General features: G+C 40.8%; 1 protein-coding gene across 1 annotated transcript in view; it reads left to right on the forward strand.

Moving 5' to 3' along the window:
* Positions 1-275: 275 nt before the first annotated feature.
* Positions 276-23,442, forward strand: part of ahr1b (aryl hydrocarbon receptor 1b) — a 96,776-nt gene continuing 73,609 nt past the window's right edge. The window contains 3 exon segments of the mRNA XM_064969503.1: positions 276-966; positions 1,703-1,723; positions 1,848-2,038. Coding sequence (XP_064825575.1) covers positions 926-966; positions 1,703-1,723; positions 1,848-2,038 — 253 coding nt within the window. The 5' untranslated portion in view covers positions 276-925.

A 23,442-nucleotide genomic window follows, 5' to 3' on the forward strand; every position in this document is an offset into this window, starting at 1 on the left:
ATTTAGTTATACCTGTCTATTTATTTAAACTTCTGAAAGGTTTTCCAACTTCACTAAATATATAATTGCATAGCCTAATAGCTAACCAACTTCACAAATAGTTGTGCCAGTGACCAAATGGACCCTTGTGCTGATCCTATTTATGTTAATTGCACGCGCCCTCTAACCTGGGGCCTAATCCTTGCGCGCGCCCTCTAACTCAAGGCCTCTGATTCGCGCGCCTCCACCTCTGATCCTTGCGCGCTCTTGCACAAATCTGTGCGGGTTTCCTGGTCAGTCCAGTCCAATGCATGTACCCCGGCCTAACTGGGTTTTGAAGGGGGTTGTGTGCTCAGTTTGAGAGCGCGCTTTAGCTGCTCATGCCACAAGAGGAGATTTGCAAAGATGCGTTAGCGAAAAAACTGCAACATATTTCAATGTCGTTATTATTTCCTCTTCTATTTTTTCCCCACTAATTTTAACTTTGTTTCGAAACGAATGATGACATGGACTTTGCATGACGAGGAAGGCATTTAATATCGGATGTCAACAGCATTTTACGCACCGGTTAAACACGGCGGAAGGGATGCATTTGCTGCTGACACTTTTTGACAAATGTCAATTTAGCATTGCTTATTTGTTGGGAAACTCTATTTCATTGTGATACGGCGTTTAGTTGCAATAGCGTTTATACAATCGTTGTCAGTATTAGTTTGTGGCCGTAATTATTTGAACCGCCTGACAAACATCAACGTCATTGATGTAGGACAAGAGGACTGATTCATCGGTTCATTGCTTGATCCATTCTTGAAAACAGTGTTCCTTCTGGACAAGATCTGGGGATGAGTAGATGGGTTATTAGACAACCATTACCGGGTTTATGTAGGTCGGCTCGGTGTTCACTTAACGTTGAATAATTCGGCTATACCGCAGTAAAGCCTCAACCATGTATGCTGGACGGAAAAGAAGAAAACCGGTGCAAAGAGAGTAAGTGAGAGTTTTTTTAAACGTTGCATTGGCTTGCACAATGAACTAAAATGGCACACCATAACGTTATTATTTTTTATTATTTGATAATATATGAAACAACGGTATATGCCGTGATAGTCACTCACGATCCATCCAAATAGCATACATATATTTTCAATATTCTTTGGTGCAGACAGATTTGGATATTTATATTTATATATTATAAGCAGTATGTTTATCCTATATAGTATATTGTGTCAGGATAATGATGCATAATGTCCAAAATAAAAATAACAAAAAAATAATAATTTGACTCCTAATCACGATGAGGTCAAATGGTTGAAGTGATGTTCAATTCAGATGGAGAGAGATGATTCCATTCGAATCCAAACGAACCCATGCCAGTACTCCGTGCTCATCATTCTCAGGCCTTTTGTATTCATTTTCGTTTCAGTATTTTTCATAGGTCAGTGTGCCATTAATGTATCGTGTGAAACGTTCAAGTACTTGTATCTTGACTATTAATATTTTTTTCACACTGTGTTTACAGTGTTATTGTTGCTTATCTATAACTGTTTAAAAAATAAGCTAAATAGGAGCGCAAATAATAAGTAAACTTATAAGAAAATAAGAACATAATTATAATCATATTGTTGTTATTATTGTTATTATTATTGATATGATGATTATTTACGATTAAACTTATATTATTATTATTAATACCAAATATTTAATTATATGCTTTATCATTTAGCATCGAAGTGAAAGACCAAAAGTGAGTACTGAGTGGTAATATGTCCACTGTTTACCTTCTTATTAATATTGAGAGAATTAGCCTACTGGCTTTATAATTTCCTCTGTGATTCCCTAATAAACCCCATGTCTCTTCTCCTCCTCAGAGAGAAACAGACGGCTCCATCTGAAGGGACCAAGTCTAACCCATCAAAGCGCCACCGGGACCGTCTGAACTCTGAGTTGGACCGTCTGGCCAGTCTACTGCCCTTCCCAGAGGAGGTCACCTCCAGCTTGGATAAACTCTCTATCTTACGGCTCAGCGTGAGCTACCTGAGGACCAAGAACTTCTTCTCAGGTGATTGTGTGTGTGTGTGTGTGTGTGTGTGTGTGTGTGTGTGTGTGTGTGTGTGTGTGTGTGTGTGTGTCTGTGTCTGTGTCTGTGTGTGTGTGTGTGTGTGTGTGTGTCTGTGTGTGTGTGTGTGTGTTGGCTGCAGGTAACTGTGTGGAGGTTTTAAGCGTAGGATATGCACTGTAGTGACTTAGATATGACCAGTTATTTGGACAGTTCCTTAAAAATAAAATAAAATATAGTTATTATGTATGAATTGATATTATTTATTTGAAAATGGACTTTGTGCTGAAAATAAGGTATCAGAATGTAATGATCCCAATTCCTTCTAAATGTGTTAAATAAATGTGTTGTCTTGGCGAGGCCTTTCTAAGAAATGTTGCAACGCCATATCCTTTCACATTTTCTTCCCGAGACACACCACATACCTGATGCAAAGACCGTACTGAACTACTCAATAAACTCATCAATGGCATACAGAAACATATTTCTATCCACTTTCTATGTCCGAATCACACCTTTACAGTCCTTCCTGTCTTAGGATGATGCTGCAGGGCCGGCGCTGAGTTCTGGCGCTGGTGATGCGTCGTGCATAATTGAAAGGAAATGAGCTTCAATCATTTATAAGACGGAGGGAGGAAAAATGTTTGTTTTAGACAGTCGATTTTAAAATGGTTGTTGAGGTGAGTCGAATGGAAACAGTGGGCATGACCCCGACTCTGCCGTGGGTAAGAGCTGTGTTGAAGATGCTGCACGGGGAATGGAAAGTGCATAGCTGCGGAGGAGAGGAGAGGAGAGGATAGGAGGGAAGGGCAGGATTGAGATTGCTTAGGGGACTATCTTCAAGGCACACCGGAACAAAGCTAAAATATAGTGGAGATGTTTCACCTCAATGACTGCTGCACCTTACTACCCAATGTTTACGGTTTTAAGAGATTTCACCTGAATAACTGAATAACGTCACGTAGGTTCCCCCCCGTCTATTAGGAAGTGGACGGGGAGATTGGAGGTTTGCGTTTGGATCCGCATGTGTCTGTGGAGAGACAATACCAGGGTTAATATAATATAATATACCAGGAGCAGAGACTCCCAGGAAGTCCCTTCCTTACCTCCCATCCACCATACTGCTTAAGGATATTGGAAAGAATGAAAGGAGGGGAGAAGAACTAAAGGGCTAAATGTAATGGAGTATGATGGGTCCTCCTGAGTCCCCCGTGGCGGTTTTCCTGGGATCAACAATATGATCACGTGTGAACATGTCTCGTCTCTGTAAGTCTCTTTGGATAAAAGTCACTGCTCACTGACGTACGTGATACGTTATGTTCCACTATAGATCAACAATTGGTTAAATGTCAATGGAAGAAACTGTTTTTCATTAAATGGATTGAACACTTTAAATGGTATACCTGCATTACATCAGCAGCAATGTAAATGAACATAAACAGTGTCACACTTGATGGAAGAATACAAATCTGATCACATGTTTTGAATAGAGCATGGCTAGCTACTATATAACCTAGTTACAGAATATAGCTGTGGGTCTTCCTGCATTCGATGGTACCATTTTGCACCAGTTTACCCAAACTAAGGGTACAACATGGGTATGCCACTCTTGTGTTGCCTTTGCAGTGAACCATTATTTATGTGAAAATAGTACAAACGCTAGTTGATGTGCAGGGATTAGATGAGCTATGTTATGTTTTACAGGCTTTTTAGTGAAGAGCTTGTGTGATTTTTTAAATGGAAGTTTAGCAACATGCCAGCATAGCTCTTTAGATTCAACTGGCAACTAATATGTCATCACAGCATTTGTGCTGTGCAGTAGGATGGCTGAGGATTCTGGGTAATGGAATGTGACGTGGCTTTCTTTTTATAGGTTTTGACCAATGGGTGGTTGACTGAGGTACAAGTAGCCTCGCACTGTACATAATTTAACATTGGTAGATCATTAGTTGAATGGTTTTGCCACTATGCCCTGGGTCTGACAGAGGCTGTTAATGAGTCTGACCATTGGAGATATTCAGAGTGGCATTGGAGTACACATAGGGAAATCTTTACAGGGTTTTTGTCACAAAGAAGGAATGGTCATTAGGGATAAGGGAGAGGGATAGGGAGAGGGATAAGGAGAGGGATAAGGAGAGGGAGAGACAGGAAGGGTGGGTGTGTGGGTATGGGTCACATAAGGATGGAAACAATTAAGCCAGACCGTAAAGCCTGACTTATTTGAGTTTTTTGGTCATGTTTTGCTAATGTCATGGTAATAGCCTTGTGTGGCTCAGTTGGTGGAGTGTGACACTTGCAACGTCAGAGTTGTGGGTTTATTTCCCACAGGGCGACCAGTACGAAAACGCATGCACTCGCTACTGTAAGTCCCTCTGGCTAAGAGCGTCTGATAAATGACTCAAATGTAAATGTTAAGCTGTGACATGACTCAGCTGAGCTGTTTCCAGATGTGCAGCTTAGTGTCGGAAATCATTCATGTGGTGACAATTGAATATTGTGTAAAGACCAGTTTATAAAGAAATGTTCACACACTAAAGCGCTATTTCTTTCTGGCGCTAAGGAGGCGCAAGTGTCAAACGCACGTTAGTCTGCAATTTCGTCATCATTGGCACACGGGCATTTTCCAGCCCTAACGCGAGGTTCGGCAATTTATCTGTCTTTACATCATCTCCCTTGTGCTGAGGTGGTAGGGGTGGCAATATTTGAGGTGTGTCCTCGAAATTTCATTTCATTTGATTAATAACCAAACATAGCCTACCCTGACCTTAATCGAGACTGGTTTAACAGCATAGGTGCGTATTTTATCCTGGCCATTATCCAGGTAACCTATGAATAAAGGGGTTTCAAATGGCCTACTGAGAGTGCTTTGAAATATTTTGTAGTTTTTTTTACCCTCATACATTTTCATTATTCACAATGCACCTCATTCGACTACCAAAGACACGCTACTCCAAACTATTCAGTCCTCCATATCAACTGCTGATATTTTTTTGAAAACCTGCCTCAAACATAGGCAACGATACAATTGACAGAGGCCTAGTAATTTGTGTAGACGTGTGAATGTTGTGCTTAAAAATATTTAGGCCTTAGTGTCAAATCAAATCAAATCACATTTTGTTGGTCACATACATATGGTTAGCAGATGTTATTGCGAGGGTAGAGAAATGCTTGTGCTTCTAGTTCCGACAGTGCAGTAATATCTAACAAGTAATATCGAACAATTCCACAACAAATACCTAACACACACAAATCTAAGGAAAGGAATGGAATAGATAAATATATGGATGAGCAATGACAGAGTGGCATAGGCAATATATAGTATAGAATACAGTATATACATATGAAATGAGTAATGCAAGATATGTAAACATTATTGAAGTAGCATTATTAAAGTAACTCGTGTTCCGTTTATTAAAGTGGCCAATGATTTCAAGTATGTATGCAGGCAGCAGCCTCTATGTGCTAGTACACTGTGTGTACACAGTGCCATGGAACGAGAGAAGCCATTTAAGATATCATGCTTCTGACCCCATCCTATTTTGAAATATTGTTTTCCATTTCATATTAAGCCCACTGCTACTCTTACCCTAAGCCTAGGCTACTAAGCCTGGTTCAACTGTCACGCCCTGACCTTAGAGATCCTTTTTATTTCTCTATTTTGGTTTGGTCAGGGTGTGAGTTGGGGTGGGTATTCTATGTTCTATGTTGTGTAGTTCTATGTTTTGGCCGGGTAGGGTTCTCAATCAGGGACAAATGTCTATCGTTGTCTCTGATTGAGAACCATACTTAGGCTGCCCTTTTTCCCACCTGTGTTTGTGGGAAGTTGACTTTGTTTAGGGCACTTAGCCTTTAGCTTCACAGTTCGCGTTTATTGTTTTGTTCGGCGCCATTTTCCAAATAAAGAGAGAATGTACGCTCACCACGCTGCACCTTGGTCCTCTTCTTTTAACGGCCGTGACATCAACAGCAATGCCTCGTGTCTTTTTTTATCCCAGCCTTGCAAAATAGCCCATCCGTAAAAGGTGTTTAATGCTTCATTCGTCAGAGTGCCTTGACTTGAAAATATACTGCACACATATGCCGACCTGCATACTTCATTTAACTTGTTCAGTATCCACCCCCATCTCCAAAGAGCGCCTCTCATCGGGTTAACAAAGACACTCTCCTCCAAAACGTATTTAAATGATTCAGTCCTGTAATGTGGTATCAAAGGTAGGCCTGGGCTATATCTTGCTATTTGAGAACGTGCCTCACACATACAATACAATTCATGGGAGCCTAGTATTTCTTATTTGAGGAGAAGTGCAATGCGTAAAGACATGTAAGGCTCTTGAAGCCAATTACAACAATGTTGGCTGCCAACACTCCAAACTTAGACTATTGAGAAAACACCGTTTTTTGGTGTGTTTATTTTTTTGTTATTACTCGTTACTGTAGCCTATGCTATTTAACTGTAGTATCAATCCACAATGGACCAGGACAAGAATATTCCGTGCTCCCAGCAGATTTGGAGTTGACATTTGAAACTCATTTATCAACCGTTGTGCCCTCCTTATTGAATGTTCTTAGTCATTTGAAAGAGGTGTTGAGATTGTGTTATACTGTGGCGGCTCAGGTGCGGGACGCAGACCCCGCTCCACCACTGGCTCACCCCACTTTGTTGGCACCTCTGATGCGGGGACCCACTTCGCCGACCCCGGACTGGGCACCTTCGCTGCGGGCCCCGGACTGGAGGCCGTCTATGGAGGCTCCGGACTGGAGGCTGGAGACTGGAGACCTCCGGACTGGATACCGTTTGATTTAGAGAAAGCGCATTCCTTTTTTTCGATGTCTCTCCAACTAGAGGAGATGAGGTGATGATGGTGTTGTTGTATTTTCTGGTTGCGTTGTGCCGTCACACTAACCCGGTCACCCCCTCCTGTGCCTGCCTCCTCTCTAAGCTCTGTTTAATTGAGTGTATCTCCACGTTTCCTCTATACACTCTGTTGTAAAGGCCTCCTGCAGACCGTTGCCACGGTTGTCTCGCTCACAAAGGATGGATTCCCCACTCAACGTGGGTTACAAATGTGCCTGACTGTCTTAAGACAGCTTTACGGCACAGCCTTGGCTTTGTGTTGAGTTACAATGATAGCTCAACCTCAGTGGCCGGAGTAGAGTAGATCTGGTGTGTTTTTACCTCCATGGTTCGATTGATTTGAATGAGTGTCAACCATGACGGTTCCAGGTCATTTTGGTAAATGAACTCCCTGTGATTTTGCAGGAGAGAGAGGAGGCCCTGTGCTAACGAGCTTATGACTGGTCCATGATGAATTGACGAGAGGGAAAGTAATGGATGAGGACATTGTGGACCACACGGAGCCAGAGAACAGGACAGATGTATGTGAAACTAGTTAAAAAGCCAAAATAAGTGGATGGCTAGAGAGCAAAAACGAACAAAGAAACCGCACTAGAAAGTTAAGTTCCAAGGCTTGAATATGAAAGAAATATAGCTTTTATAAGTATATTGTTCAACAGCTCTTCTCATAACTGAGTCACAAAATAAAGTGTCTCTTTTGTTTTTCAATGTATTCCTACCAATGTGCTGTCATTACAATACGCTGAAAAGGAGCAGTTGAGGATGAAATTATTTTGGAATAAAAAACAACAGGGTTAATCCACTTATATATTCCTTTGAAAAGGAAAAGAAGAAGGGAGATGGGTGAAAAAACTCCAGCAGAATCAAACCTTGTGGACACAAAAGGGCCAGTCTTGTGCTGCTATGTCAAGGTAGCCAGTCCAGGAATACATTGGTCTTAAAAGGTCACTTTGGTGTGATTACCAGAGTGTACCTTCCCATCAACTGACCTATTTTCTCATGGTTCAACCTACTGTAGTGCCCAGTGCTATTAGAGAGAGAGATAATGAGATTCAGCAGATGAAGAAGAAACTGAACTAATAGTCTCTCTCGCTCTCTCGCTCTCTCTCTCTCTCTCTCTCTCTCTCTCTCTCTCTCTCTCTCACTCTCTCTCTCTCTCTCGCTCTCTCTCTCTCTCGCTCTCTCTCTCTCTCTCTCTCTCTCTCTCTCTCTCTCTCTCTCTCTCTCTCTCTCTCTCTCTCTCTCTCTCTCTCTCTCTCTCTCTCTCTCTCTCTCTCTCTCGCTCTCTCTCTCTCTCTCTCTCTCTCTCTCTCTCTCTCTCTCTCTCTCTCTCTCTCTCTCTCTCTCTCTCTCTCTCTCTCTCTCTCTCTCACCAAATTCCTGCTCTTTACCTTACACCATCAGACTGTCAACAAGCTTTTCTTAATTCCTGGAAAAACTGTCTGGTATGCCTGATCCCATAGAATGCATTCCTGCTAATTAGGTGAGTGTATGTGTGCGTGTGTGTGTGTGTGCGTGCGTGTGTATGCGTGCGTGCGTACGTATGAGTACGAAGCACTGTTATGTTCCATCAATGAACCCCCCCCACACACACAGACACACAACCTGCTCTAGCCACAGGCCTCCATATTTTCACAACAATGGCCGTGTTTATTTTGGCTAAGCCCGAACCTAGCGCCCGGTGTGTTTGTGTGTCTACGTGCGTACGTGCGTGCCAGTGTGTGTGTTGAACTGAGCTCAGCCCTGGTCCCTTATTAGACTGAAGCATCCATACAGATCAGGCCGTCTTACGTGAGGAGTAGAGGAAAACAGACCCCGGCCAACACAGCTTACAGTCTTCTTAATTGCTTTGCCAGCTTTTAGGTAAACTTTGAGCATGATAACAATTTTAGCGAGAGAGAGGCTTACTGTCGTTTTGTTGAAGCTGTACTGTAGCTTACTGTTGAAATAGAGACATGATGTGTTCCCTCCTCCTTCTCCATCTCAATTCAATTCAAGGGGCTTTATTGGCATGGGAAACGTGTTAACATTGCCAAAGCAAGCGAGGTAGATAATATACAAAAGTGAAACCAACAGTACAAATTAACGGTAAACGTTACACATACAGAAGTTTCAAAAGAATAAAGACATTACAAATGTCATATTACATATATATATACAGTGTTGTAACAATGTACAAATGGTTAAAGTACACAAGGGAAAATAAATAAGCATAAATATGGGTTGTATGGTGTTTTTTCTTCACTGGTTGCCCTTTTCTTGTGGCAACAGGTCACAAATCTTGCTGCTGTGATGGCACACTGTGGTATTTCACCCAGTAGATATGGGAGTTTATCAACATTGGGTTTGTTTTTGAATTCTTTGTGGATCTGTGTAATCTGAGGGAAATATGTGTCTCTAATATGGTCATACATTGGGCAGGAGGTTAGGAAGTGCAGCTCAGTTTCCACCTCATTTTGTGGGCAGTGTGCACATACTCCTGTCTACTCTTGAGAGCTATGTCTGCCTACGGTGGCCTTTCTTAAAAGCAAGACTATGCTCACTGAGTCTGTACATAGTCAAAGCTGTCCTTAAGTTTGGGTCAGTCACAGTGGTCAGGTATTCTGCCACTGTGTACTCTCTGTTTAGGGCCAAATAGCATTCACGTTTGCTCTGTTTTTTTGTTAATTCTTTCCAATGTGTCAAGTAATTATCTTTTTGTTTTCTCATGATTTGGCTGGGTCTAATTTGGTGAAATCTTGGTTGGTGAGCAGACCCCAGACCTCACAACCATAAAGGGTAATGGGCTCTATGACTGATTCAAGTATTTTTAGCCAGATCCTAATTGGTTTGTTGAATTTTATGTTCCTTTTGATTGCATAGAATGACCTTCTTGCCTTGTCTCCCAGATTGTTCACAGCTTTGTGGAAGTTACCTGTGGTGCTGATGTTTAGGCCAAGGTATGTATAGTTTTTTGTGTGCTCTAGGGCAATAGTGTCTAGATGGAATTTGTATTTGTGGTCCTGGCGACTGGACCTTTTTTGGAACACCATTATTTTGGTCTAACTGAGATTTACTGTCAGGGCCCAGGTCTGGCAGAATCTGTGCATAATATCTAGGTGTGTCACGCCCTGGTCTATATTTATTAGGTTATCTTCATTTATTGAGTCAGGCCAGGGTGTGACATGGGTTTATTTGTAGTGTGTTTCGTCTTGGGGTTGTGTGGGGTGTATAGATTAGTCTATGGCTGCCTGAGGCGGTTCTCAATCAGAGTCAGGTGATTATCGTTGTCTCTGATTGGGAACCATATTTAGGTAGCCTGGGTTTCACTGTGTGTTTGTGGGTGATTGTTCCTGTCTCTGTGTTTGTTGCACCAGTCAGGGCTGTTTTGGTTTTTGAGATTTGTTGTTTTGTATTGTTCGTGTTCTTCTTCATTAAAGATGTATCGACCGAACCACGTTGCATTTTGGTCAGATCCTTATTCCACCTCTTCGTCAGAGTAGGAGGTAGAAGAAAGCCGTTACAAGGTGCAGCTGTAGGCCCTCCTTGGTTGGTGACAGAAGCACCAGATCATCAGCAAACAGTAGACATTTGACTTCAGATTCTAGTAAGGTGAGGCCGGGTGCTGCAGACCTTTCTAGTGCCCGCACCAATTCGTTGAAGAGGGTGGGGCATAAGCTGCATCCCTGTCTCATCCCACGGCCCTGAGGGAAGAAATGTGTGTGTTTTTTGCCAATATTAATCGCACACTTGTTGTTTGTGTACACAGATTTTATAATGTTGTATGTTTTACCCCCAACACCACTTTCCATCAATTTGTATAGCAGACCCTCATGCCAAATTGAGTCGAAGGCTTTTTTTAAATCAACAAATCATGAGAAGACTTTGCCTTTGTTTTGGTTTGTTTGGTTGTCAATTAGGGTGTGCAGGGTGAATACATGATCTGTTGTACGGTAATTTGGTAAAAAGCCAATTTGACATTTGCTCCGTACAATGTTTTCATTGAGGAAATGTACGAGTCTGCTGTTAATGATAATGCAGAGGATTTTCCCAAGGTTAGTAAGTTTTAAGTTCCTCGGCATACACATCACAGACAAACTGAATTGGTCCTCCCACACAGACAGCATCGTGAAGAAGAACCTCAGGAGGCTGAAGAAATTTGGCTTGTCACCAAAAGCACTCACAAACTTCTACAGATGCACAATCGAGATTTTCTACTGCCAAGTTTACACCTTCACTATTACAGTGGAACGTTTTACCCAGGAAATTGTCTAAAAGGGATTGAATTTGTTGTTGCCTAATTGTTTTTTGGTAGGTTTCCAAACTGCATTCCTTCCATCTATAGCATGTCTTAATGTTACTCAGTTCCTTTGGCTTTGATGCCTCATGATTGAGTATTGCTCTGTTCAAGTAGACTGTGATTTAGCTGTGGTCTGATAGGGGTGTCAGTGGGGTGACTGTGAACGATCTGAGAGACTCTGGGTTGAGGTCAGTGATAAAGTAGTCTACAGTACTACTGCCAAGAGATGAGGTATAGGTGTACCTACCATAGGAGTCCCCTCGAAGCCTACCGTTGACTATGTACATACCCAGCGTGCGACAGAGCTGCAGGAGTTGTGACCCGTTTTTGTTGGTTATGTTGTCATAGTTGGGCCTAGGGGGGCATGTGGGGGAGGGAATGCTGTCACCTGTTACCTGTTACATTGTCAAAGTATACATATCGAAAAATAAAATATACATTTATATATAATATATATATATTTATATATAAATAAATGGTGGGACCAACGGCAATAATAATAGTAGTAGTGGACATGGGATTACCATTAACATCAACTACAACAACAATATTAATGAGAACAATAATACATTAAAGCAATGGTAGTAGACCAGTGTCAACATGACTGAGATATATGACATGACGTGGGATGAAAGACAAAACAAAACAAGATGGGAAATATTGTCAACATTACTTTGCACTTCTTCACTGGCTGTCCCTCAGGTTGTGGCAGGAGGACACATATTTGGCTGCCAAAACTGCACATTTTCTATTTTCACCCAGTAAATATTTGATTTTTTCTTCATATTTTATAGTTTCAAATTCTTTGTATTGAATTATAATTTTGGGAAGGAAATATTCTCTTAGGTCTGAGTATTTGTCACAGTGTAATAGGAAATGCAGCTCTGTCTCTACCTGTCCCCTGGAGCAGAGTGAGCACAGCCTGTCCACTCTGGGCAGACGGTCTCTATAGCCAGACTGTGCTCACTGAGTCTGTACCTAGTCAATGTTTTCCTCAGTTTTCTATCAGTCACAGTGGTCAGATAGTCTGCCACCATGTACTGTCTGTTTAGAGCCAAATAGCATTGAAGTTTACTTAGATTTTTTTGTAGTGTCTTTCCAATTTTGTTTTGTGATGATTTGTTTGGGCCAGATTTTCTGAGTGCTGTCCTGAGGCTCTATGGGGTTGGTTTGGGTTGGTGAACTGAGCCTCAGAACCAGCTGGCTGAGGGGACTCTTCTCTTGTTTCATCTCTTGACATTGTAGAGCTGTGTGATGGAATGTTTTGGGGTCACTTGTTTTTAGATGGTTGTAAAATTTGATGGCTCTTTTTTCTATTCGAATGAGGGGGGTTTATTGGCCCAATTCTGCTCTACATGCGTTATTTGGAGTTTTTCTTTGCACAACTCTGTATGCAGTATTTCAATTGGATGTTTGTCCCATTTGGTAAATTCATTGTTAGAGAGTGGACCCCATTCTTCACTGTCATATAGAGCAATTGGTTCTATAACTGATTGAAATCTTTTGAGCCAGATTCTAATTGGAATTTTGATTTTGATGTTCCTTTTAATGGCATAGAATGCTCTTCTTGCTTTGTCTCTCAGCTCATTCACAGCCATGTGAAAGCTACCTGTGTTGCTGATATTTAGTCCTAGATCTGTGTAGTTTTTGGTGTGTTCTAATAGAACTGTGTCCAAATAGAATTTATATTTGTCATCCTTATTTCCAGACCTTTTTTGGAATATCATTATAGATATGTTTTTTAGGTTAACAGTCAGAGCCCAGGTCTGACAAAACCTGTGAAGATGATCTAGGTGCTGCTGTAACCCCTCTTTTTGGGAGACAGCAGCATCAGGTCATCTGCGTACAGCAGACACTTGATTTCAGTGTTGTGTGGGGTGATACCAGGTGCTGCCGATTCTTCTAATGTTTTTGCCAATTCATTAATGTAGATGTTAAATAGAGTTGGACTTATTGGGCATCCCTGTTTCACTCTCCGTCCCTGAGAGAAGAAGTCTGTTTGCTTGTTGCCAATTTTAACCGCACATTTGTTTTTAGTGTACATTGATTTAATAAAATCATATGTTTTCCCTCCAATACCACTTTCTATTAGTTTATAAAAAAAAGACCTTTGTGCCAAATTGAATCAAATGCTTCCTTGAAATCTACAAAACACGAGTAGATTTTTGCCTTTGTTTTAGGTTTACTTGTTTATCAATTAGAGCATGGGGGGTGTAAATGTGGTCTCTTGTACAATCATTTTTTAGAAATCCAATCTGGATTCTGCTCAGGACGTTGTGTTCGTCAAGGTAATTATGTCGTCTGCTATTTATAATACTGCAGAGAATTTTCCCCAAGATGCTGTTAACGCAAATTCCTCTGTAATTATTTGGGTCAAATTTGTCTCCATTTTTATAGATTGGTGTGATCAATCCCTGGTTCCAAATATCGGGGAAAAAACCTACAGTGAGAATAATGTTGAAGAGTTTGAGTATAGCCTATTTGAATTTGTGGTCTGTATATTTGATAACTTCATTTAAAATACCATCAGCACCACAGGCCTTTTTGGGTTGGAGAGCATCGTTTTTCCAAGAATTCTTCTTCTGTAATTGGGGTATCCACAGGATTCTGATAGTCTTTGACTGCTAATTCAAGGATTTGTCATTTTTCTTGTATATTTTTTTTTGTTCTGTGCTCTTTGTTATATTGTTGTAGAGGTTTGCAAAGTGATTTCTCCACATATCCCCATTTTGGATAGCCAATTCCTCATGATGAGAATTGTTTGATTTCTAATGTGCTGTTCCTTTTTTGTTCTTAGGGTGTGTTTGTATTGCTTCAGAGTTTCCCCATATTGAAGACATATATTTTTGTTGTCTGGTTCTCTGTGTTTTTGATTAGATATATTTCTCAATTACTTTCTTAGATTTTTCAATCATTATCAAACCATTTTTCATTATCTGTTATTTCTGGTTTGCTCTAATGCTTCTTTAGATTAGCCAAGGAGGCTAATTTGTCAAATATAAAGTTTATGTTCCAAACAGCCAAATATATAACTTCATCGCTGAAGGCTAAAAAGTTGTCCAGGAGAGATTGTATTTTTTGGCTACTAATTGCTTTTTGGGAGATGGGCTGACTGTGAAGGCTCTGACTCTGGCTTTAGGTCGGTGAGGAAGTAGTCTACAGTGCTGCTGCCAAGGGATGAGCTGTCGGTGTACCTACCAAAAGAGTCCCCTCTCAGCCTACCATTGACTATGTACAGACCCAGTGTTTGACAGAGCTTCACAAGCAGTACTCCGTTTTTGTTTTTCACTTTGTCATAGTTGTTTCTATGGGGGTATGTGGGGAGGGAAATGTTGTTGCTTCCTGGTAGGTGTTTATCCCCATGACTGTTAATAGTGTCTTGTTCTTCTGCTGTTCTAGCATTCAGGTCTCCGCAGACCAGTACATTGCCTTGGGCCTGGAAGTGACTAATTTCCCCCTCTAGAATGGAGAAACTCTCTTCATTGAAGTAGGGTGACTCTGAGGGGGGGATGTATGTGGCACAGAGGAAGACATTTTTATCTGTCAAGATAGCCTACTTGTTGATTTTTAACTATATAAAGAATTATCCTGTTTTGATCAATTTGATTGAATTAATTAGTTTATACCATATTAGCATTCCCCCTGAGTCTCTGCCCAGTTTGATTCCTTTTAATTTAGTGGATGGTATGATTATCTCCCTATAACCTAGTGTGTCTCTCTCACTGTCTCACTCTCTCTCTGTCTCTCTCTCTCTCTGTCTCTCTCTCTCTCTGTCTCTCTCTCTGTCTCTCTGTCTCCCTCTGTCTCTCTCTCTGTCTCTCTCTCTCTGTCTGTCTCTCTCTCGGTCTCTCTCTCTCTCTGTCTCTCTCTCGGTCTCTCTGTCTCTCTCTCTGTCTCCCTGTGTCTCTCTCTGCCATGACTTGTGAGACAGTAGAATAACTAGAGACAGTGTTGGGACAAAGACACTCTTATCTGAGCAAGAACCCGTCCCAGCCACGGTACCCACTATTAAGGCCAGGAAATTGTTGATCATTGTGTGTCAGTCACACATTTTTCTGCTTTAAGTGGCAATTAATGCTCATTAAAAGCTGATGGAGTGGGGACTGTTGCAGTGCTCTGCTGCCGAGCTGTCACAAGGCATTGCAGTCTCCTGATAGCTATCCACTACTCTGAGAGCGCCTCAATAAAAATGAAAGGGAAAACAGTCTCCACAAAACGAAATAGAGAGGGGAACGTGCTGTGACGAAAGCTTTATGCTACTGAAATTGATATGGTAATGGTGATATGACATTTTGTGACATTTCATTTGGCCTAGCGTGCTCTTTTGATCAGAGTTTTGTTCATGTCATGTATTTATTTATTTATTTGGTCCATCATGACTGGAAGCAGGAGCTTGATTGCCGGTGGGTTGTATTTGTTTTCAGCTGAGATGCCGCTGACTTAATTGTTGGACCAATTCACATATGACATGCAGTCTCAGCCTTCTCCAGAGCATTGCCAGGCCCTATGAAGGTCCTTCTTGACCAGGTCCCAGTCAAGTGTATTTGTCATATCCACAGGATACGCATAGTGTACACGGTACAATGAAAGGCTGACTTGGAGGTCCACCTCTCAACAATGTGACAACAACAATAGAAAAAGATAAGTAGTAAAGGATACATTTTAGGAAATATAATATAAATACAAGGAATCCATCCTACACATTTAACAGTGCAATATTTACACGTGTGCCGGGAAGGGGGATATGGAGAGCAAAGTGTTTCAATTGTGCAGTTTAGTAAATAATAAATAGACGTCTTAATAGCAGCAGTTGTGATGTGTGTGTATGTGTAGAGTGAACGTGTGCGCGCGCTCGTGTGTGTGTGTGCGTGCGTGCGTGCGTGCGTGTGTGCGTGTGTGTGTGTGTGTGTGTGTGTGTGTGTGTGTGTGTGTGTGTGTGTGTGTGTGTGTGTGTGTGTGTGTGTGTGTGTACACGTGCCAAGCAAAGCAAAGCGCTGGGAAGGAGAGCTGGTGGAGGGAGAGCGAAAGGCTGTACAAATCCACACTGACAGATTCACTGCTACCTGGGCCTTATTGGTCACGTCAATGTTTACATCGTCTTAGACTGACACATAACTGCTTCTGGCAGACGTGTAGTCGGGCCAAATACCGTACGTCTCGGTGTGTGTGTGTATATGTGTTGTGCATATATATGTGTGAGGCTGTGTGAATGAGTGCACGTGTGCTAAGATGTGGAGAGTCAGCACAAATGGTCAGTCCCGGTTCACGTGTTCAGCAGTCTGGCGGCTTGTCCTGGGCCCCATGCTCCGATACAGCTTGCCAGGCAGTACAGGAGTGAACAGCCCGTGGCTGGGGTGTGTGGGGTTCCTGATATTGTTGCGGGTCTTCCTTAGACAACGCTTTGAGGAGATGTCCAGTGGGGTTGGGAAAACTTGATTGATACATAGGCAGAACGGTGGTATGCTGTACGTTGTTGGGAGTTGTTGGGAGTCACTGCTACGGACGGTTGCAGAGCATCAACAGCTTTATTTAACCAAGAGGCAGACTGATGTTTGCCTTTTGTAATTGGTGTGTAATGAAACCAGCAGACAAAACAGGAGATCCATAAATTAGTCCGGTTAGTGCCAGAGCCACCCCAACTGTGCCTGCCCTGCCCCTTCTGGCCACCAAATGACGCGTGTGTGTGTGCGCATGCGTGTGCCCTCCCCCCTCTGCCACACCATTGAAACAGTGAGAACCCATGTCAGTTCTGCCAGTTGGCTAGCTACAGTATTGTCGCCCTGTAGGCAACATCAAACAGGATCAGGGCCACCATGCAGTGTGTGTGTGTGCGTGTGTGTGTTGTAGCCCTGTAGGCTACATCATCCAGCGTCAGCTAGCGTCAGACACTCCTAGGGGAACTGGAATTGCCGATGCATCAGTTCTTGGAAGTGTTTTGTTGGTAAAGAGGAAGTGTTGTTAGTGACGAGTGGTGCACAGTGCACAGAGGTTTAACTCAGCTGGATTCAAAGCCTGGTGTTCCCTTACTCTGCATAGTGATATAGTTACACGTAAGAAAACACAGTTATGTGTTCTTGTGTTACAGCGTGATCATATACACTAAGGCCAGTGTTCCAGACTGTACTTCCATGTAGGTCAAAAAGCAGTTCTGACTTAGCATGTCCTCAGCTCTGTCTTACCATTTCAGAATCAGCTTCCTCCTGCTACCGACATCAGGAAGAGCGGCTATTGGTGTCAAGCTGCTAAGCAATGGGGGTCTGAAATCTCCCCCAGCTCACCCGAACTAGATTACACCCGTATTCAGGTATGGGGTGTAATTTGGGAACTAGCCCTGACAGCCAGGGGGATTCATTGAGTCCGGTACAGCGTGGCTATATGCTTGGAGTGGGTAACCTTGGCAACGAGAGTCATCAACATTTACATCATTACATTACATTTAAGTCATCAGTTATCCAGAGCGACCAAACCACTGTAAGCCAATTTACAGCTCATTGCAGCATCAAAATGTATCCCAGGAAGTGAAAGGAGTCCTCTTAGCCAGCTACATGGTCCTCTCCAACTGTACTGTGTTATATGTTCTGCACTACTCAACTGTCCTGATCGGATCAGCTGATTAAAACCATATTATGCAACAATGATGCTCGTGGTGACCATGATATAGTGGTACTGTGATCATGTTAGCTGTCTGTTGATGCTGTACTGCTGTCCTCACCCTCAGAGGAACAAAATGCTTTAAGACAGTCTGGAAGAGGAAGAGAATGTAATAGTATACTTTAATATCCCTTTGGGAAATGCTTTGCAACAAAGTATGTGCTTTTAAAGACAGAATCACAAAGAAGTACCCGGGAGGGAGAGAGATAAACAAATAACAGATTTTCTCACTCGAGAGACCTACTACCTTTTGACAAAATAAACATCCTCATTTTAATCAAGTTGACAGCATCAAGGACATGTCACAGCGGGATCTGGCAGGAAGCCAAACACACATGTTTATTAGTCTCTGAGGCCGTCTTGCTTCTTCAAGGTTTCTTTCTGGACCATTTCTCTAAGCCGTGTGTGTGCTTTCCTCTCAGTTGAATGTCATCACGATTCATTCGTGGATTTATTCAGTCGAGTGTGGTGGAGGCTATTCAACTGAGAGCTCTCGCTCTCTCTTTAAGCTTTCAGTATTACCTGGGGTAGTCAGTCAGTCACAAAAGCACTCACAAAATCATAATCTTGTAACTTGTGACCTTCGTATTGTTTTCCATTTTTAAAAAAATGAAGACTGCGTACTTGGTGGTTGTTTGGGATTGACAACAAGAGGGTAACGGTAAGGTAGTGTTCTAGTGGTTCTTCAGTCCGGGATTCGGTCCGGGATTCAGTCCGAACGCGCTTTGCTTTTAAAGGCGATGTTCCCGCGCTCACGGTAAACACTGCATATGTCAGCGCAATCGGAAATGACCTTTAAATGGCGCATAGCAGACAAAATGTGATCCGATTGAATCCTGGCCTGTTGTATTGTAGTTGTGTTTGGCTGCAGGTACTCTAGTGGTTAAGAGCGTTGGGCCAGTAACCAAAAGGTTGCTGGTTTGTATCTGTTGATGTGCCATTGAGCAAGGCACTTAACCCTAATTGCTCCTGTAAGTCCCTGCTAAATGAAGTAAATGTGAAATGTTGTATTTACACTGTGTTGTCCTTATTTCCCTTTATGGGCATCCAAACACCACTGTTTCCAGGATAGGCCATCTGCTCTGCTGTGATCTGAGAGCAGGCAGATTAAGGCTTATGTAACACTACATCGCTTTTCAGTTCATGTTATTATCATCTCTGTGTGTGTGTGTGTGTTGTAGTACATATGGCACTCTTCAGATGTTGTTTATGCTAGTGGTTAATGTATTTATTTATGCAAGTGGTCCTGTTTATGCGAGTGGTTCTGTTTTCTAATATAAAGGATGGTTTGGATGGGGAAGGGTTTGTGAGGGTTGTGCTAAGCTACACCTGTTCTATTTTTACTTCCTGATCTTGAGCCTCCCTGGTGTGTGTAGAGGGTTGTCGATCCTCCCCACCCAGAGAGGCGCTGATCTTCTGCTAGAATGGAGAGTGGAAGTAGCCAGTTTGTTTGTGCTATCATTCCACTCCTTGTTTGGCATGACAACAAGTGGAAAGGAGTGGAATGATAGCACAAAGACTGGTACCAAGGCTAAAGTGGAAGCGCCGTAGACCAACTTTCTAGTGCAGTGTCGTAGTACAGCGTTTAAATAGCCTGGCCACAGATCTGTTTGTGCTTTATAACCAAATCCTATGGTCATGTTTGGCATGACAGTGACCATAGCAGTTGGTGAGACAGCATCAACAGATCTGGGACCAGCCTCTAACGTTGTTGTAGCGTTGTATTATCGCTGTAGTAACATTGTATAGTGTTGTGTCCCAGGCAGCATCTCTCTCTAACCTAGTCTCTCTCTCTCTCTCTCTCTCTCTCTCTCTCTCTCTCTCTCTCTCTCTCTCTCTCACACCTGCTTAGCCACCCATGAAATCCATGTGCTATGTTGCATGGAATGCTAGCTGTATAATTACCATGTTTGATTTAAATTATACAAAAGTTCACGTTATGTCATTAGCATAGAATGGTCTTAATCACAATCTTAATAATGTAGTGCAGTACCAAGCTAAATATAGGGTCATGTAAAGCGTTCAAAGCGTTCAGCGTTGTTATTGCGCTGCACAGCATGACTGAGAGATATCAACGAGGCTAAAATACTCATGTACTATTATGTCCAGTTCCTGCATCTCACCGACAGGCGAAGGGAAATAGCATAACATGAATGGAACAGTCCTCTAATGAGGGAACCATCTCAATATTGTACAATTTCCCTTCAGTCCTGGAGTAGTGCTTTAAGATTGTATGTAGGCCTATGCTCGGGGCTTGAACTATCTTGTGTTTACCCACTTTTTGCAGAAAAAAAAATGTCTTGAAAATATAGGGAGATTTACTTTACTTGCCGTGAACGGTAATCAGCATTTTCTCACCTATGTTTTGTTTGTCACCTCTGCGTCACTGCTGACAACCTGAGATTAGGTTGAACGTTCTCTCCCCTACAGTTAGAGATGGGGTTTAGCAGGAGGATGTTGTGACCTCAATTGGGATTGACCTTGTTTGTTAGAGCCATTAGCTACATACCTATTTTTCACACGTCCCATTGGTTTCTCTTGGCCCGTGGTGTGGTGGTGGGCAGTTCAATCCTTCCCCTCTTTTTGTGTGTGTGTGTGTGTGTGTTTCTGGGTAATTTTCATTAATGATTCATGAATCGGGGGGTCTGGGTTGGGGGTGGGGGGGTGGGGGTGAATGTGTGTCCCCAACACAAGCTGTCGCACTTAACGGGTCACTGTTTATGTCACACACACACACACTCAATTGATGATGTGCGATTTGTGGGAAGGGGGAGGAAGAGGTAGAGGAGGGAAGAGGGTTTCAGCAAAGGAGAGTGAGCGCTAACTGTAAATTGATTCATTTGTGTTCATGGTTGAACTTGTAGCTCAGAGAGCTTTAATACAGCGTAGTAACTAATTACATTAGTACAGTAACCATCTTTAAAATAGTACAGCGTAGTAACTAATTACATTAGTACAGTAACAGTACAGCGTAGTAACTAATTACATTAGTACAGGAACCATCTTTAAAATAGTACAGCGTAGTAACTAATTACATTAGTACAGTAACAGTACAGCGTAGTAACTATTTACATTAGTACAGTAACAGTACAGCGTAGTAACTAATTACATTAGTACAGTAACAGTACAGCGTAGTAACTATTTACATTAGTACAGTAACCATCTTTAAAATAGTACAGTGTAGTAACTAATTACATTAGTACAGTAACCATCTTTAAAATAGTACAGCGTAGTAACTATTTACATTAGTACAGTAACCATCTTTAAAATAGTACAGCGTGGTAACTATTTACATTAGTACAGTAACCATCTTTAAAATAGTACAGCGTGGTAACTATTTACATTAGTACAGTAACCATCTTTAAAATAGTACAGCGTGGTAACTATTTACATTAGTACAGTAACCATCTTTAAAATAGTACAGCGTGGTAACTAATTTCATTAGTACAGTAACCATCTTTAAAATAGTACAGCGTAGTAATTAATTACATTAGTACAGTAACCATCTTTAAAATAGTACAGCGTAGTAACTATTTACATTAGTACAGTAACCATCTTTAAAATAGTACAGCGTAGTAACTATTTACATTAGTACAGTAACCATCTTTAAAATAGTACAGCGTGGTAACTATTTACATTAGTACAGTAACCATCTTTAAAATAGTACAGCATGGTAACTATTTACATTAGTACAGTAACCATCTTTAAAATAGTACAGCGTAGTAACTAATTACATTAGTACAGTAACCATCTTTAAAATTGTACAGCGTAGTAACTATTTACATTAGTACAGTAACCATCTTTAAAATAGTACAGCGTGGTAACTATTTACATTAGTACAGTAACCATCTTTTAAAATAGTACAGCGTAGTAACTAATTACATTAGTACAGTAACCATCTTTAAAATAGTACAGCGTAGTAACTATTTACAATAGTACAGTAACCATCTTTAAAATAGTACAGCGTGGTAACTATTTACATTAGTACAGTAACCATCTTTTAAAATAGTACAGCGTAGTAACTATTTACATTAGTACAGTAACCATCTTTAAAATAGTACAGCGTGGTAACTATTTACATTAGTACAGTAACCATCTTTTAAAATAGTACAGCGTAGTAACTATTTACATTAGTACAGTAACCATCTTTAAAATAGTACAGCGTGGTAACTATTTACATTAGTACAGTAACCATCTTTTAAAATAGTACAGCGTAGTAACTATTTACATTAGTACAGTAACAGTACAGCGTAGTAACTAATTACATTAGTACAGTAACCATCTTTTAAAATAGTACAGCGTAGTAACTATTTACATTAGTACAGTAACAGTACAGCGTAGTAACTAATTACATTAGTACAGTAACCATCTTTTAAAATAGTACAGCGTAGTAACTATTTACATTAGTACAGTAACAGTACAGCGTAGTAACTAATTACATTAGTACAGTAACCATCTTTAAAATAGTACAGCGTAGTAACTATTTACATTAGTACAGTAACCATCTTTAAAAATAGTACAGCGTAGTAACTATTTACATTAGTACAGTAACAGTACAGCGTAGTAACTAATTACATTAGTACAGTAACCATCTTTAAAATAGTACAGCGTAGTAACTATTTACATTAGTACAGTAACAGTACAGCGTAGTAACTAATTACATTAGTACAGTAACCATCTTTAAAATAGTACAGCGTAGTAACTAATTACATTAGTACAGTAACCATCTTTAAAATAGTACAGCGTAGTAACTATTTACATTAGTACAGTAACCATCTTTAAAATAGTACAGCGTGGTAACTATTTACATTAGTACAGTAACAGTACAGCGTAGTAACTAATTACATTAGTACAGTAACCATCTTTTAAAATAGTACAGCGTAGTAACTAATTACATTAGTACAGTAACCATCTTTAAAATAGTACAGCGTGGTAACTATTTACATTAGTACAGTAACCATCTTTTAAAATCGTACAGCGTAGTAACTATTTACATTAGTACAGTAACCATCTTTAAAATAGTACAGCGTGGTAACTATTTACATTAGTACAGTAACCATCTTTTAAAATAGTACAGCGTAGTAACTATTGACATTAGTACAGTAACCATCTTTAAAATAGTACAGCGTGGTAACTATTTACATTAGTACAGTAACCATCTTTTAAAATAGTACAGCGTAGTAACTATTTACATTAGTACAGTAACAGTACAGCGTAGTAACTAATTACATTAGTACAGTAACCATCTTTTAAAATAGTACAGCATAGTAACTATTTACATTAGTACAGTAACAGTACAGCGTAGTAACTAATTACATTAGTACAGTAACCATCTTTAAAATAGTACAGCGTAGTAACTATTTACATTAGTACAGTAACCATCTTTAAAATAGTACAGCGTAGTAACTATTTACATTAGTACAGTAACAGTACAGCGTAGTAACTAATTACATTAGTACAGTAACCATCTTTAAAATAGTACAGCGTAGTAACTATTTACATTAGTACAGTAACAGTACAGCGTAGTAACTAATTACATTAGTACAGTAACCATCTTTAAAATAGTACAGCGTAGTAACTAATTACATTAGTACAGTAACCATCTTTAAAATAGTACAGCGT

This window comes from Oncorhynchus masou, chromosome 6 (genome assembly GCF_036934945.1).
Source record: "Oncorhynchus masou masou isolate Uvic2021 chromosome 6, UVic_Omas_1.1, whole genome shotgun sequence".
Lineage (NCBI taxonomy): Eukaryota > Metazoa > Chordata > Actinopteri > Salmoniformes > Salmonidae > Oncorhynchus > Oncorhynchus masou.